The sequence below is a fragment of the Peromyscus eremicus genome, chromosome 9 (assembly GCF_949786415.1).
Source record: "Peromyscus eremicus chromosome 9, PerEre_H2_v1, whole genome shotgun sequence".
NCBI classification, from domain to species: Eukaryota; Metazoa; Chordata; class Mammalia; order Rodentia; family Cricetidae; genus Peromyscus; species Peromyscus eremicus.
The window spans coordinates 2755264-2773851 of NC_081425.1; the positions used below are offsets into that span (position 1 = coordinate 2755264).

General features: G+C 47.1%; 1 protein-coding gene across 2 annotated transcripts in view; it reads right to left on the reverse strand.

Annotated features, from left to right (window-relative positions):
- Nucleotides 1-18588, reverse strand: part of Ubac2 (UBA domain containing 2) — a 180876-nt gene that overhangs the window by 22953 nt on the left and 139335 nt on the right. For both annotated transcript variants that reach the window (XM_059273179.1, XM_059273177.1), the window contains one exon: nt 12236-12481. In XM_059273179.1, coding sequence (XP_059129162.1) covers nt 12236-12481 — 246 coding nt within the window. The remainder of the gene's footprint in view (nt 1-12235; nt 12482-18588) is intronic.

Consider the following 18588-nt stretch of genomic DNA (forward strand, 5'->3'; position numbering starts at 1 on the left):
GGGATGGTGCCAGGTAACCCAGCCAACTGTGAACTGATGGTAAGTTACTAGTTTAGAGGAGGGGATACTGTCCAAGGCCACTGCTCAGCAAGAGTTTCTTGGCAAAAAATGGGGGAGAAAAGAAAAAGGAAGTCTACCTCCATCACCCCAATACAAACTAGCAATGTATTCTTTATTTGGATAAGAAATAGGAGGGATAATACAAAGCACAGAATAAACCCCCTTCTGAAAAAAACAAAAACAAAAACAAAAAACCAGTTCACTGGCAATATCTTGAGGACATGAAGCTTCAGAGAAAACCCTAGAAGGCTGTACCTTGTGCTGTAGAGGGCCATCCCTCTCTTCCTGTGTACTCAGCACAGAGCTTTCTGTCTGCTCCTCAGGCTTGGCAGGTGTTAGACAGTGGCCTAGGAGGAAACTGGATAGCACTGACCCAGAACTCCACACTGCTGCGATGGCTCAGTTTCAGTTTTTGTATGGTTCATCCTGCTGACCTGTTTTGGGCTGAGAGCCTTCAAGATGCCCTGGTCTTTCCAGCAAGTCCCATGGTGGTTTGACAGGAACTCCACATCCTGCTGTTCAGGCTTGGAGTCTCTGGCTCAGGGGACAGCAGTTCGGGCCACATTGCTATCCTTAGTCATACCTCTCTTTCCCCTCTTGCTCTGTCATGAGCCTTGCCCATTTCCGCGGGTTGGGGCCACAGCAATGTTTCTGGAGACTGAACTGGGGGACAAGAGGACACCAAGGGGGCGGGTACAGTGGTATGGGAAAGCTATGTTACAGACCAGAATAGGGCTCAGCAATCCTTGCAAAGGACTTTTTAATCAGAGTTGAGCCTGCAGACAGATCCCCCAGGTCTGTTTATTTTCACTGATGACATTTCTCCTGAGAGAATGGCGACACCATTGTGGCTCTCTCTCCTGAGATGTGGAACCACTGTCACACTGGGTTAACAATGGGTTATATCAGCTTCAACATCAGCTGCAAACTCAGTCGTAAATATTTTCTCTTTGATTCAGCAAGCAGGTAAATCCCACATGGGGAGCCACAGGGGTGACAGGGGAATCCTGGAAGAAGAGTGGTCGGATTCAATTCCAGCTTCCCTGGTCACCTTGGCCACAGGCTTTGGACACTTCTCTGTGGACTCCTGTGAATACAGGACAAGCCTCTCTTTCAGGAGGCTGTGATAACTGAGGATGCTACTGGGTATCTGTAGACCATGCCACACAGCAATGTGCTTTCTGACTTCGTTTTGGCCACCAAGGAGGTGGTGCAGTGCCATGTATGTTGTGTGCATGTGTGTGTGTATATGTTGTGTGCGTGTGTGTGTGTGTGTGTGTGTGTGTGTGTGTTTGTGTGGCTTCACAGCTCCAGCCTTGACTGAGAACCTCTTGCACAGGCAGATCATACTGCTTCCTAGAGTGAAGACGTCTTTCCCCTCCTGATTTGACTTCAGCATTCATGAACACCACACACCAGTGTAGGGTGTACGAGGTAAGGTCTCACACACACTTTCCAAAAAAACTAGGAATGAAAGCACATCATTCAGCATGGGCAAGTCCACTCCTGCCCAGTATCTCATTCTCCTTCTTTCGTTCCTTCCTCTGCCAAGTTTTTGATCATTTTTTTTCCTGCCTAACTTTAGTTCTACACAAAATTATTGAATGTTAAGTCAAAACTAGAATTACCTCTGGTACTCGTACCTGGTACATGTTTTGACACTTTGTCAAAAATGAGAATGACTCAGATTTCCCTTTTCTTTTTACATTTCCTCCCTGAGATGCTATCCATTTTTGTGTCTTCAGCAGTCAGCTCCCACTCCTGACCATGGTGAGAACTTTGCCAGGGCAAACATTAGCTTTCCAGTCTAACGGCAGCCAAGCTCTCCTGCAGCTCTGGGGGCTCTTCCAGACTCAGGTCTCGGCTTTGTACCTCAAACCCCTAACTCTCAATGATGATCTACTCTTCCTTTGTGGGGGTCTGCCACTACTGTGTCTTTGTTGCCCCATTTTGAGATTATATTGTTGGCCTCTTGATGACACAGTTGCTATTTACACTTTCTCCAATCTAAGCTACACACCACTGCGGGCGACCCTGCACTCAAGCTCCCACAGCAGCGCCACCACAACGGAAAACCTCCATCAAAATGTCTGAAACATCTGTCCTATTTTAATGGTCCAAACTAATCCCATCCTAAAGTATTTCTCACCCTTTCCCAGCACTTTCCTCACTTAGTATGCCCCTCTTCATGCATACTGGTGTTAACTCAAATGGTCTGATCCCTTGGAATGTGCTCCCCCATTTCCTTGGGGCTTCCCCCCTTTCTGTGCAGGCCCATGTCCATGTCAGCTTCACTCATCAAATTCCCCCTTCCTCTCCCTCTCTGGCCAGGCTCTATGGGACACAGTCATTGTACCAATTCCATACAGGGTAAACCCTGGAGTTTGGTTTTCTACATGTGTACAATGGCAAGCTGAACTAGATGGTTCTTAAGCTGACCGAGTGCCTCTTCTTCACTGGACACTAGTGAACATCTTGGAAGCTGAGCAGTCTTCTTTCTGAAATAGCCTTCACTGTTGGAGCAGACACCTCACATCCCTGCAGAGCAGCTGTGGACAGAGCTCCTAGGCACCCAATGGACATGTCCCCTGTCTCTCACTCTCTTCAGCTCCTTTGCTAGCAGTACTGAACCCAAGAGGGATCTGCAGGGAGACACAGCTCCTTGGGTGATCACTCTTCTAGAATCAGAGCAGGGGGGTAGTGTCCCCTCCCAAGGAAGGCAGATGGAGAAGTGAATGATATACATAGTGCTTCTCTCGTTTAGGTGATGTGCTGAACCATGAAGCACACAATCTGGGAAAGTGCAACATCATTTAGGTGGTATACTGGACCACAGAGCATGGGCATACAATCTGGGAAAGTGCAACATCATTTAGGTGATGTGCTGGACCACAGAGCATGGGCACACAATCTGGGAAGTGTGACATACACACATACAGATCCATCACTTCATCAGGAAGAGCTCAGCAAAGCTTGGCTGGCCAAACTGTGTTACAATCTCTGGAAAGAGGGCATGGCTCACAGCTCTGGAAATTCTGGGCTTCTCAAGAAGAAGGAATTAGAGTACATTCTGTCTTTGAAAGCAACAGAGATGGGCTCTTGGAGGAAGAGAAGGGGCGAACACTGTCTATCAACATTTAACATGACGCTTCATGTCCCATCGCTACACTCACTTATGGTTTGAAAGAGTAAGTAACACAAGTGAGTCGAGGAAGAATATCCAACAGAATTAGAGTCGTTTATAACTTTTGTACCTTCAAAGAGAATTACAGTCACTTACCTATCCTCTTAAACACCATGAGACCGTACAGTGCTCTTCTTTCTCATGAAGACACCAAAACAGAATGGAAAATAGAAATGATTTTCACGAATGTCACTTAATGAGTCAGGTTTGGAAAAGTGTTAGAGTTTTGACTGATCCTATCTTTCTGGGCTGAATTTCATCAGAAAGGTCAGCAAGAGCAGTGACAGAGCGCGAGGACATGGCGGCATGGCTGCAGGAGGTGCAGACCGCGATCAGCAGCTCTCGCCTCGGCCTCACTGAGAACGGAGGACTTGCATCTTGTTCTCACTCCACTGCAGATTTTTATCAACTTAGCTCTGGTGACTTATCCCACATCTGACACTGAACACTCACACACTCATGGGAGCAGAGTCATAAAGGAACCAGCTCGGGCTGGTTAGACTCTGTTGACAAAGAAGCACAGTAATTTGATGAGAATTGTTCTCAAATCAAATCCTATCACAAAGTGAAAGAGAACAGCCAAGTGCAGAGATGCATGTGTGCCAGCCGGTGTGGCACCAGCTGAACTCAGGCCTGCGTGGCTGTTCCCTTTGGGTCCCAGGGGTGCCTTGCGATGTCCACATAGGTAGAGGCTCCACTGCCGCCTCTGCCTGATGATGGCATTTTTCCTAGGAGAGCTAGGATGACACTTTACTATGACTGTCTCTTTTTCCTGTCACATCAAGGTCAGAACACAGTGCCTGGCTCAAAGCTCCCCCAGAACCTGGCTCTGCACGTTTTGTGGAAAAGATGCTAATGAACACAGTTGGGTTCGTGAGGTCGAGCGGTGCAGAAGCCTCTTCTAAATCAAGCTAGCCAAGTGACAGGAACAACAGAGGGTGGTACCTGTCAGCATAAAGCTATACTCCATAGCCTTGCTCTCTAAAACATGGGAAAAATCATGCATATGCTGCAATACATGGGAACCTTGAAAATGTGATGCCAAGTCAAGGAAGGCAGCCAGCCAGACACCAGCTAGTGTAAACTCCATTCACAGAGACATCCTCAAGAGGCAAATTTACAGACAGAAAGTGGGCTTGTGAAACAGGAAGATTTGGGGAGTGGTTGCCAACAGAAAAAAAAAATAAATTAACTTTTACAGTTAGCAAACAATGTGTTTGTGTACACACACACTCACACACACCACTTTGTCCTTATTTGCCCCCCACTCTTAGCTCTCTTTCTGGCCTCCCTCCTCCCCATAACTACTACGCTTTTCTGCTTTCATGTCACACATATCCACGGCTCTGGACACACAATTCCTATTTGGATGCTAACAATGTTCTATAACTGATTGTGGTGATATTACATAATTCTGTGAGTAAAAATTAATGACTTGCACACTTAAGTGGGTGAATTACTCAACAGAATACTTTCCAAACACCAGAAATATTTATTAAATAACAAATACTTGATTAATGGAAAGAACTTTCACACTGTGCAAGGCAGGTATGAGTCATGATGCAGGTCGGATGGTACCTGACAATACTTGCTGAGGGTGGATGAGAAGAGAAACTATTTTCACAGCCGCAAAATTTTACTCAGGGTGGGTGAGATAATGTAGCTAATGTGCTTCAAGCCAGTGCTGAGGAGCTCACTGTGCTGCATGTGTGAACGGCAGTTAGATGCTTGAGGGAGCATCAACACCTGTCCCTGCATGTATAAAGACTACTCATTATCAACAAGGCGGAGGGCACTCAGGAGGCGGTGGGCAGCCCAAGGCATGAGGCAAAACACCAGCGACCCACCGTCTGTTGGCGGGTTTCCCAGCAGGCTCACACCAGGCACTGTGCATTTATGGCAGGCTTCACTCTAACCCTGCTCCCAAGGAACACCTTAGGGTAAGGTCATCCTCAAGTGTGTGTTGTGCTACATGGCATCAGCAGTGAACAGAAAAATGGTTCACACAAGTGAGTGCACAAAGTGCAAAGAACTTAGGTTCCCATGTAAAGCAGAGCTGAGAGGTGCTGGCCACACGCCTCTAGGGCAGGTGTCACACTTAAGGTTCTGTAAAGGCCACGCACTAAGTACTTAAGGCTCTGGGAAGCAAGAGGCAAAGCTGAGGCTATTATGTAGGGACATAAAGATTGTTCAGCTTGAACTGTACAAACACTGGTAGCCTGCCCCACAGGTGATATCGTGTTCAGCTCTGTTCTAGAAGTTGAAGCTTTTAGGAGTAACAGGCTAGCTCCCAAGTCTAGAGCATGTGCCAGAGTTCCTGGGAGGCATGTGTGCCCACGCCATGACAGTGACTAAAGCTCCAGAGATCTTCTGATACATCAAAGACTCTTAGGCCATCCTTTATCACCATGACAACCATTAGATTGTGTGCAGCTCACTCTGTCTACCCAGTGCTGTCTCCCTAAATGCTAATTTCTTTTTCTTTTCATGTTATGATTATGCTTCATACTGTGAACATATGGGTTACTATGAAAAACTGCACTGTTTTGGCCTTAACACGCTCACACACCAGGCAACACAACACTTGTAATAGCAGATGTACTGGAGTGGGAAAGGGGCTTCCTCTCCAGGAGACATCACTTGCAGTCTCAAAACTTATCTAGCATTATTCACGGAACTGAAAGCAACAACAAATTCAGCCACACCACACTGCTCCAGCCTGAGATAGTGCCACACAAACCCTGTATTGTATCTGTAACTTCTGACTGGCTGCTGAGCAATCAACCCCACAACTCCCTCCTCAGGTTGATATATTTGCTGAGCTGGCTCCGAGAACTCAGAGAAACACTTATATTTACCCATTTATTATGAAGGATACAGATGAACAGCCAGATGTAAGAGATGTGCAGAGCACAGCAGATGGGCGGGTGTAGGCCCTCTCCAGGTGCCTCCATCAGGAACCTCCATGTGTTCAGTTATGTGGAAGCTGTTTAAACTTTGCCCTATGAGTTTTTACCGAGGCTCCATTATGAAGGCCTGACTGACTAAGTCAGCAACTATTGGTGATGAGAAAGAAAGCCTTCAGCCTTTCTTCCCTTGGAAAAGTTAGGGCTTGTCTGAAAGTTCTAGCCCTCTCATCCCAAAGCCGGTTGCTCTGGCTGGGACTCTAAGCAGAGAAGCATCAGGATGCTGTGCAGGAGTGACACTGATCTCAACACAGGTTGTTTGGTTTGTGCTCTTTTTCTGTGTTGGTTCAAACAGGCTCTCACTTCACAGCCCAGGGTAGCCTCTAACTGGGATTGTCTTATGCCTACCTCTCGAGTGCTGGGATTACAGGGGTGGTTGGCCACACTTTATCTGTCACTGGCACCTGCTTACAGCACTCTCAGTTCTTAAGCAAATGCAATCCCCTGCTGTTCCCACAGCTGTTTGGGACCCTAGTCTTTTTCTCCTGGGCCCTTGTACCCCAACTCATGGCTTCTTCAAGATTCCTTAAGCATACCAGACTGTGCAGGGCTGCTGAGCCTCAGGGCTGCACATGGTCTAGCAGGAGCCTCACCCCTACCACTGCTTCATCTTCAGCAGCTGCAGACCTCTGGAGGAACATCAGGCAGTTTCTTGCACACTCACAGGGCAGTGCATTGCACTAGAGTCCAAAAGGCACAAACGAGTAGGAGCTCATGTCCTAGTGGGGACCAAGAGCCTGTGGCTGGCATGGTGGTGCAAGGCTTTAATCTAAGCATTGGCGAGGCAGAGATAGCCAGATTTCTATGAGTCTGTGGCCAGTCTGGTCTACATAGTGAGTTCCAGGATAGCCAGAAGTACATAGGAAGACCCTTCCTCAAAAAAATCCAAAAATAACCCCCCCTACCCATTAAACAAAACAAAACAAAACATGAGCCTATAAAAAGTTAAACACTGGCCCTGGAGCAACAGGTCAGACACTATCTATAGTGAAGTGACTGTGACCTTCTGGAGCCAGCACTGTGTCAGCACAGATTACACAAGGCATACCACAGGAGTCTGGGAGAACAATTCCTGCGTCTGACCCGCTGCCCTCAGTGCTGCCCTGAATGGGTTTATGGATGACAGACACACGTCATACACATCCCATACATTAAGTAGTAAGGCCAGTTTTCAACTCAACGGCCATGAGACAAGCATCGTAACTACTTGAAGAAGTGTCCAGAAAGACCCGTGAGGGGTCAAAGCACACGGGGAACATTATCACATGTCTGGGCGTCACGCATATAAGGTTCCACGTATACTGACTCTGTCCACACAATGGTCCCCAACTCCAGATGAGGAAAGTCCTATCGAGACATCACATGCGTCACTGTTCTCCAGATGCAAAATCTGCCAGAGCTGCACAGCTGATGAGCCATCTTGCAGGAACAAGAGATCAGCATCACATCGTGAGCTATGGTGGACGTGAGCAGGGCTGTATCGCACCAAGCCCAGCTCGTGAAGCACTTCTCGGCGTCCTGCCAGAGGCCTCCTGTGCCAGGGTGAACACCTGCTCTGCCTGCGACAGCTCCTCTCCTGACTACCCTGTTCCTGAACTTCCTGCTTTCTTCCTGGCTGCTCCAGTTTTTTACTCTCTGTCAGCCTAAGCATGGGCTTGGTCTATCTGTCATGATTTGGTTTTAGCTTGTCCTTGCAGGACATCTGTGTGTCTTTCCAACCCTGACTGCTCAGCTATATCCAGCTGGCATCAGAATTTGAAGTAACCCTGTCAATATTTACAATACACACATTTACTCCCTAGTTCCCCAAATATTTGCTAAGTTCCTATTAGTGCCAATATTATCCATGTACTGGAAAGGCAGCTAGCCTCCTCTCTGCACCCCATCACATTGGCAAGGATAGGTAGGCCAGTCCCTAGTGAGAGCTGGGCTAAGCTGGGCTAAGTTTTAGGCAAAGAAACTCGGGGCCCCAGTGGGAGACTGAAAAGGCTTCCCAGAGACATGTTATTTGCCAGGAAAACTGCAAAGTGAATGGGAACCAGGCAGGCAAAAACAACAACAACAACAAACACACTTTTCTCTGTGTGGTAGAGCTGGGTGGCTGTGGGAGGCAATGTGTAGCTCTGATGAACTGGAAACGGCTCAGCAAGGCTTGTGGTGCATTGTGGGAAGGAGATGTGGTTAAGGAGGCAGGGAGGAGAACTGCTGACAGATTACAGGGGGAGTGAAAGCATCAGGCTTATGTTTCAGAGACCACTGAAGGAGCAACCGACGGGGCAGAGGCTGCTGTAGGAGGAGGCAAATGAGGCCATGGGCATGAACTCAGGTGGTGGAGATGCTGGGGGCAGGAACAACCAACTTACATAAAAGAGACACTGGTACTTCACTAGAGCAGGGGCAAGGTGTAGATGGGCGGGAAGGATGAAGTACTAGACCACTAGAGACAGGAGGCTGGGGAGAAGGGAGACGTGTCTGCTGAAGCACCAGTCTTCAGGGCAGCCTTTGGGTTGACAATGGTGGGAGGGAGGAGGAGAAGCAAGGGTAGCAGGAATGTGTCTTTAGGGAGACACAGGGCACAGAAGCATGAACAAAACAGCAGTGACACCGGTGGAGACCCCCAGGGCACAAGAGCATGAATACATCTGGAGGAGAGGGAAGGTCATCCTACAGACAGAAACCGGTCCAGGAACCTCAACAGCACAGCCTTGGGCTTTAGCTCAGTGGCCACCTGCTGAGTGACCCTGAAAACAGCTGAGTGAGGGGAGAACTCCAAACAGACTGGCATGTTTCTGAGAGCAGGACTGAACTGGTGCCGGGGGCAAATGGCTGGCATAACACACGGTGTTCTTGCTGGTAATGTGTGAAGCATGCAATTCTGTAAGTGAGGCAGGTCCCAAGTTCTACAGTGAGGTCTGTAGGCTGGTTGTTCTGCATCTCCACAATCAATGGCAGCCCTCGGCCTAGCATATAATAAGCATTAAGAACAAATGTGTTGGAAATTCAATAAAAACAAACCCTTCCCCCAGATCAGCGTAACTGCCATACAAAGTTCTCGTGCACGCACACAAACACGGGAATCTCTTCCATGGTGGTTTAACAGGCAGAAGATTACTCTGGGCACTGATCTGCCCTGCATAAAGACAAAGGGTCAAACAGCCCCATGAGGAAGTTCAGCAGGCTATGGTAATGAAGCTTAGGAAAATAAACCTAGAAAGCTTGAGGACAGATGCTCTTTGCTGTCCAGAAAAGTCCCATCAAGACTTTAGGGCTGCTCTGCTGCTCTGAACTTCAGGCCCTTGGAGGGAAGACCAATGTTTGAGAGTAGAGGGTTTGGAAACATTGGACAGAGCCACGCACAGAGCCAGTGCCTTCACCAGTGACGGTGGCAATGTATTCCCAGGGAGGACAAGAGGTTTGGTGTTTTACTCGCTGGAGAAGATTGTGTGGTACTCAAAGTGTCCCGGGTGGACAAAGACATTTGAAGCCAGTTGTAAGAGAAAATGTTGGCTCCTGGGGTGCCAGGCAGGGAATATACAAACTGCAGAGAACTACATTCCAACAAAATGCTGTGCTACACCACAAAGTGCCTAAGAGCCAAAGTGATTTCAGTATATGCAGTGGAGACCCATCAGTCTGCAGGCCTTGGAGGCCCAGCAGAAACCCGCTGCCAGATGGAAACGGTACACCTGGGGTCAGCAAGGGCAGAGCCAGAGGGCACAAGGGAGCTGCAAAGGCAGATATGCAGACACCATGCTAACCACTGCTGTTGCACCAAAACCTCTCCCTGGCTCACACCGGCCACAAGCTGTGAGTCTATGACAACCAGCAAGAGGGGAGGGCAATGGTCCAACGTGGTTCGTGGAGAGGTTCTGGAGAGGGTTCATAGTTCTTCTCGGGCGTAGTGCAGGGAGGATTCCTGAGAGACAGAAGGAACTCCTCCTGTGAGAGGAGCTAGCTAAGGTCCTCAGTCATCCACTTAGCATAAAGAGAAATGGCTTGTGGGAAATAAAATGCAGCCTGTGCATTTACTGGGACAGCAAAGACTTGGTCAGCCAGGAGATTGGAAGGTAGGAGCCAAGGAAACCTGAGGGAAGGCAAGCGAACACAGCTAAAGGAATACCAATACTCAGGAAGTATGTTGGCTCTGTGTGTGTGTGTGTGTGTGTGTGTGTGTGTGTGTGTGTGTGTGTGTGTTTTCCCTCAGATTAATTCCTCCATCACAAAAAAAGGCACCAAGCAGGAAGCAGACAAAAGGACAGCAACCTTATTACTGCCCATCTCGGTACTGGCACAGGAAGAGTAGCCATGGTGACAGGGATGGAGGTTACACATGGGCTCCATGTGCCCAGGATGAGCTAGCTACTGCCATCATGGACTATCTAATCTGCCATCAGCAGACGGCAATGAGCTTGACACACCAGCCTCAAGAAAGAATGACCACTTAGTGCCATCACTGGGCACTGAATCTGGAATCATAACGCTGTATGTTGAAGACCTATTGCCTCAGCATGACTATATTTAAACACAGGGTCTGTAATGGTTAATTAAGGTCAAGTGAGGTCATTAGGTGGGCCCTAATCCAAAAGGAATGGTTTTCTTATGAAAGGAGGGCTAGGGCTCTGAACAGGATATCCCAAAGTCTGGCACCTTGATGTGCGGGTTCTTGGAACTGAAGGCCTCTGGAAGCCTCCGAAGCAAGGGCTCTCTAGCCTTCTCCTATCATCCCGTCCTGGAGTAAGCCACAGAAACTAGAATTTCTTTTCCCCAAGACAGGTCACAGACACTAGAAACCCATTCCCCCAAAGTACACCACAGAACCTACAACTTCCTCCCTTTCCCATAAAAACTCATCTCCAAGGGTTATCCTGCACCCAGGAGGGGAGGAAGCTACCGACAGGCCCTGTTGGGCTCTCTGCTGCCATCCCACCACACCCCATCCTCTCATTCTTCTCCGCCTCCTATCAATCAGCCTGTGTTGACTGAGGATGGAATCCTTCTCATGTAGCTCCTTGCTCTTTGTCCTCAGGTATACAGAGTCGAGTCCGTCTGTAATTTCCACCCCCATCTCTGAACTCTCTCTGAGAGCATGTGCTAGCCATCTTCAAACATGTCATATATCTGTATTGTATGCTTCAAAGTCACTTCAAGGTCAAATAGGTCTATAAGGAACAACTTTGGCTTCTCTCTCTTCTTGCCCATACTCCTATCCAAAATATAAACTCTGGAACCCACATTCCCAACGGGAGTGCAAAGAGGTCAGACTTAAATTCTCTAGGCCATTGAGACCTGAAGCCCTGAACACCTGGGGAAGAGGGCAGGCGACAGAGAGAGGGCCGGTGAGAATTCTGCATCTGTCACCATCCCAGAAGACAAAGGAGGAGGCAGGAAGTGAAGAGGCCAATCTGTTGGGCCACAGAAATGTCCAAGGAAGGTCATACCAGAAGTTTAGCTGGGTACAGAGCAACCTTCTCTTCCTTGTCCCCCTTAAAAGACAAGTGCGGTGTCAGAGTTTTGGCTAACGTGGTATTTGTAGGTAACTGCAGTGGCTCCTGGCTACTAACGGCACATCTGTGAAAGCACAGCGTTTATATGATGTAATCACTGGGTGTTCCCTTAAAGTCTTCTTATCTTTGTATTCACTTTAACCAAGGACAATCATGAAGCTTTTCATTTGTTCCTCATCCATGGCACATGACTAGCACTTTAAACAGGAAGACGCTGTGGCTTTGACAAGATTACAAACAATGATAAGTATTCTATCTTACTAACTAGGTTGCTGTTTCTCTCAGAAATAATGCTAAGAGTAAGATTGTCCATTCTGACCAAGTGTTCAGCTCTAATTTGTTTTGTTTCCTTAAAAACAAAACAACACAAACCCCTGACACTGACAAAGGCCTCTCACCCCGAGAGACCGAAATTCTCAATTTCCTGAAAACACATCAAAAGAACATACAAAGCAGAGGCCTCCACACGTGCAGTCACACCTCTGGCCGGCCGGCCGGCGGGGCGGTCACGCAGGTCCTACCTGCTGCTGCCTCTGTCGCCTCACGTGTGCATACTGAGAGAGCATCAGCTGCCGGTCAAGCTGCTCCACCCTCTGCTGCCTCTGGATGTCCACTGTGGCTCCCATCCCAACTCTGGCCTCGCTGGTGGGCTCTGAGGACGAGAAGACAGGCTCAAGGGCCCAGGAGAAGAACTGGGCCATGCTGCCAGGGATGCGGAGCACCTGGTGAACCTGGAACACTTGGCAGTCATAGCACATGCCGGCAATCTACAAGAAAACATGCAACCGATTGTTCAAATGTAACCAAGACTGAGATGGTATATTTAACGGAATCAATAGTGACAAATGTCCCCGATGGTACTGTCAGTTTAGCAGTGGTAACAAGTCCTGCCAAGCGGCAGAGCGCCAAGCACCGTTCCTGTGCACTAACCGCTGCAGCAGGAGTGCAACTGCGCAAGCACACAGCACAGACTTAACTTACTCAGCAGAACAGATTCGCTGTATTAATTAGGACCATTCCACACACCACACACAGATACAGTATTTAAGAGCAATGTCTCAATTTTAAAAGAAATCCAGGAGCTGGGAGATGGCTGCTTGGTCAGTTAGATGCTTCCTGGGCAGGCATGGGAACTTGAATTCAGTCCCTGGCACCCCAGGCCTGGCTGCATGTGCTTGTAACCCCAGTGCTGGGAGGCCAAACAGGCGATCCCTGGGGCTCACTGGCCAACTAGCCTGCAAGCCCCAGGTCCAAGGGAAGATATCAAGGCTGAATTCTGGCTTACATACACACACTCCTAAAATTAAAAAACGAAATCCACAAAAGGTTTGGTTATCCGAAAAAATCTCACATTGGAGCAAGTCCATGGAACCCTCGCTGGCAGACAGACGGACACACGACCCAGTCACTGAGGTTACCAAAGAAGAGGGAAAATCTTAACCCTGAATTTACTCATCTAGAGTTCAAGTACAGATTTTTTTCTAGATGTTTAGTTACTCATTAATATTAGTTAGCAGTTAATACTTCTGGAAAAATACTTTTCTTTTTACAAACACATCTTTTTTTTTTTTTGTAAGGTTATTTACAAAGCCATTTATACAGAAGGAAAAACCTCAGGATTTCTTCTCTGTATGGCTTTTTAGGTAAAAATCACCATGCATATTTTTTAAAATACACTAAAAAAATTTTGACTAATTAGGATGAAATTATCCACACCAGACATAAGAATTTAACAACTTTTTTGCTGATACCAAAAAAGAATACTTTAACATGTATTTGTTTGTTGTTGTTGTGTTATTGAGACAGGGTCTTATTATATGTAGCCCAGGCTGGCCTGGAACTTGCAATCCTCCTGCCTCAGTCTCCTGAGTACTGGGATTACATATATGTTACCATGCTCAGCTCATGTTTTAGAATGCAGCTTTGTGACGGCCACTCTTGGTTGTCAACTTGACTGTATCTGTAACGAACTATATATATATAATCCAGAAATGGAGGGCACACTTGGGATCCAGATCTTGAGGCAAGAAGGCAACACGCCTTTGATCTGGATCTTGAGGCAGGATGACACACGCCTTTGATCCAGATCTTTAGGGGGTAAAATACACCTTTAATCTGGGCCACACCTTCTGCTGGAAGCCTATATAAGGACAATGGAAGAAGGAAGGGATGGATTGTTCACCAGCTTGCCTACACATCCATTCCTCCATGGGCACTGGAGCCTGCTTCTTCAGGATTCCAGCATGTACACAAGACCAGCTGAGCCATCCAGCCTCGTGAGAATGAGCAACTCCTAGATTCCTGGACTTCCCATTCACAGTCAGCCATTGTTGGACTGCAGCCTGTAAATCATTCCAATAAATTCCCATACATACACATATATAATGTGTGTATATATATATATGTATGTATGTGTGTATGTATATGTGTGTGTGTGTATATATATATATATATATACACACACATATATATATATATATATATATATATATATATATATATATATAGAGAGAGAGAGAGAGAGAGAGAGAGATATTCATTCCATAAGTTCTGAGACTCTAGAGAACCAGAGTGGTGCTAGAGAAGCAGAAGTGTGAGGATGGGTATTCTAAGTCTCTGGAATAGTCTTTTGAATTGACCAGCGCCTTCAAATGCACCAGCACCTTCAGCTCCTGAACCTCTCCAGCCACTCTCTGTCCTGGGAGCTCGGAGAGTACTGAAAGCCCATGGTGTAAACTATATTTTAAACTTACAGACATAAATGCCTTTGGTTATCTTGATTCATCCACAGTGAGTGACAATGGATTTAGTGAAACTTTGGACAGTTTGGGGGAAAAGAAGGAAAACGATGCTGCTAGTTGGTTACTCTTAATCTCTCTGGGTAAGTTGATAATGGACAGGAATGAGCTCCTTGATAACCAACTTCAGAATACGGTGAAGGACAGCAATGAACTGAGTGGTAAAACTGACCGGCTCCAGATGTGCATCAACAGTCCAAGGTTTCTAAGTGTGCCCTGGAAGGGAATCTTCTCTCCAGCAGCCACAGAGCTCGAGTTGCAGAAAATCAAACTGAAGCCCTCATTATAAAGTTAGCTGAATTACAGGGAAAATTCAAGTCTCAGCCTCAGTGGTGTCAGTGGTTAAAGTAAGGGCATTAATTGGTGAAGAACGGGATCCTGTAACTTGGGATGGGGATGTGTGGGAGGACCCTACTGAAGCTGAGGACTTTTATCTCATATGAGGAAGTAATATCTTTAGCCCCACCCCTTAAATATTGCCCTTTTCATCTTCTACTGAGGAAATTAATCCTACATTGTCTGATAAACCAGCAGTGACTTTCGCTGAAGGAAATGCCAGGCAGAACAACACTGCTGTCCCACAGGGCCACCAACAGCTGTCACTACAACTATAACCAGACTCAAGGCAAAGCAGGTCCCTAGAGGCGAGGTAGAAAGTGTAGTCCATGAGGAGGGCCATTACACTACTAAGGAGCTGAATGAGTTTGCTAAGTCATTCAAGCAGAAGTCTGGGGAATATGTGTGGGAATGGATTTTAAGGGTGTGGGATAATGATGGAAGGAACATAAACTAGAGCAGGCTGAGTTTATTGATATGGGCCCCCTGGGCGGAGATTCTAGGTTTAAAATGGAAGGTCACACAGTTAAAAAAGGTGTCAAAAGTTTATCTGAATGATTATCTGAAGCATTTATCAAAAGATGGCCAACTAAAATGAGTTGGAGATGCCTGATACCCGTTGGCTTAATGTTGATGAAGGGATTTTAAGGCTCAGGAAACTGCAATGCTGGAGTGGGTACACCGTGAGAAACCTGACCCCACAATGGGAAGGCCCAGAAAGACAGGCCCTTCATGAATCCTGTGAGACGCACACTGGTGAGCAGGGCAGCAGCTCATTTGAAGAGTTTTGTTGTCATCTTTTTTCTTGTGTTAGACCATAGGGTTGGAGATGCTGCTGCTCAACTGGAAAAATTAAATGCAATGAGTTGGGCCCTGAGGTAGCAGGGGCCAGGTAGCAGCACTGAATCTCCAGAGGCAAGGTGACTATAGTTATCATAATGGGCAGCGTAGACAAAACAGTGTTCATAATGGCCTAACCTGGAATGGTCAGCACACGTAAGGTGAATTTTATAGTGATATGACTGGTACAGATCTTTGGAACTGGCTAATCAATCATGGTGTTTTCAGGAATGAAACAGATACGAAGCCTACTGCATTTCTGTTTGATCTGTATAAGCAGAAAAATTCTCCAGCAAATGAAAGAGACTGCACTGGGTCGTGGCAAAAGGAACCTTAGGCAGTGAATCAATTTCCAGACTTGAGCCAGTTTGTAGGCTATTATGACTAGAAAGGCTAAATGGAAGCCTCTTGAGCTGTCTCTGTTAGGGACAGCTGTGAATCAAAAGCAGTGCCGCATCCCTGGAGAAACTGCAGAAATTAGTGCCACCATCAAGGACTTGAAAGATGCAGGGGTGGTGGTCCCCACCACATCTCCATTTAACTCTCCTATCTAGCCAGTGCAGAAAACAGATGGATGGTGGAGAATGACAGTTGACCATCAAAAACTCAATCAAGTAGTGACTCCAGTTGCAGCTGCTGTACCAGATGTGGTGTCCTTCCTTGAGTAAATTAACACATCTCCTGATGCATGGTTTGCAGCTATTGATTAGCAAATGCCTTTTCTCAGTCCCTGTCCATGAGGACCAGCAGAAACAATTTGCCTTCAGTTAGTAAGGCCAGCAGCATACCTTCACAGTTTTGCCTTAGGTTTATATTAACTCCTGCCCTGTGTTAAAACTTAGAAGGGATCCTGATTGTCTCTTTCACAAAATATCACCTTGGTGCACTATATTGACAACATTATGCTTATTGGACCAAGTGAGCAGGAGGTAGCAATCATTTTGAACTCACTGGTAACACATATGCATGTTAGAGGACAGGAAATAAATCCACCAAAATTCAAGGATTCTCTAACTCAGTGAAATTCTTAGGAGTCTAGTGGTGTGGGGCATGCAGAGATACTCTTTCTAAGATGAAGGACAAGTTATTTCACTTGGCCCCTCTCACCACCAAGAAAGAAGCACAATGTTTATTGGGCCTATTTGGATTCTGGAGGCAGCACATTCCTGACTTGGGTGTGTTATTCCTGCCCATATACCAAGTGACTTGGAAAGCTGCAAGTTTCATATGCGGACTGGAACAGGGGAAGTCTCAACAGGTCCAGGCTGCTGTGCAGGCTGCTCTACCACTTGGACCATGTGATCCTACAGACCCGATGGTACTTGAGATGTCAGTGGCATATGTGATGCTGTTTGTTTGGCGCCTTTGGCAGGCCCTATAGGTGAATCACAGAAGAGACACTGGGATTTGGAGCGAGGCTCTGCCATCATCTGCAACCATTATTCTCCCCTTGAGAAACAGCTCTTGGCCTGCGGTTGAGTCTTAATGGAAACTAAACGTTTGACAATGGACCAGTAAGTCACCATGAGACCTGAAGTGCCCATCATGAGCTGAGTGTTACTGGACCCATCAGGTCATAAAGTAGGATGTACACAGCAACAATCTATTATCAAATGTTAGAGGTATATACGAGATCGGGCCCAAGCAGGTCCTGAGGGCACTGGCAAGCTACCAGTGAACTGAAGAAGTTGCCCAAATGTCTATGGTTTCTACTCCTGTTACAATGCCATCTTCTGCCAAGCATACACCTATAGCCTCATGGGGCATTCCTTATGATAGTTGAATGAGGAAGAGAAGAGTAGGGCCTGGTTTACTGATGGTTCTGCACATAATGTGGCAGCACCCAGAAGTGGACAGCTCCCTTCTGGAACAACCCTGAAAGATACTGGTGAAGGGAAAATTTCACAGTGGGCAGAACTTCAGGCAGTACACATAGCCATATAGTTTGTTTGGAAGGAGAAATGGCCAGATGTATGACCATTTATTGATTATGGGCTGTAGCCAATGGATTGGCTGGATGGTCAGGAACTTGGAAAGCGCATGATTGGAAAATTGGTGAGAAAGACATCTGGATCGATCTCTCTAAATGGGCAAAAGATGTGAAGATACTTGTATCCCATGTAAATGCTCACCAAAGTTGACTTCGGCTGAGGAGGAGTTCAGTAATCAAGTAGACAGGATGTCCTATTCTGTGGACAGTCAGCCTCTTTCCTCAGCCATTCCTCTCATTGCCCAATGGTCCATGAACAAAGTGGCCATGGTGGCAGAGATGGGGGTTATGCATGGGCTTAGACAAAATGGACTTCCAGTTACCTAGGCTGACCTGGCTACAGCTACTGCTGAGTGCCAGATCTGCCAATAGCAGAGACCAACACTGAGCCCCAGATGTGGCACCATTCCCCAGGGTGAACAGCCAGCAACCTGGTGGCAAGCTTACACTGGACCATTTCCTCCATGGAAAGGACAATGCTGTCCTCACTGGAGTAGGTACTTATTCTGGTTATGGATTTGCCTTTCCTGCATGTAATGCTTCTGCCAAAACCACCACCCATGGACTCGCAGAAGGCCTTATCCACTGACGTGGTATTCCACACAGTATTGCTCTGACCAGTCGGAGAAGTGCAACAGTGAGCCCACAATCACGGAACCCACTGGTCTCACCACGTTCCCCACCACTGAAGACACAGTTGCAGCACCAATTAGGTGGCAGCAGCCTGGAGGGCGGGGGCAGGGTTCTCCAGAAGTCTTTGACTCAGCATCCAATATATGGTTCTCCCATAGCCAGGCTCCAAGGGTCCAGGACTCAAGGGGTGGAAAAGGGAATATTTCCACTCACTATCACCCCTAGTGACTTACTAGGAAAAATTTTCCTTCCTGTTCCCATGACCCTAATTTCTGCT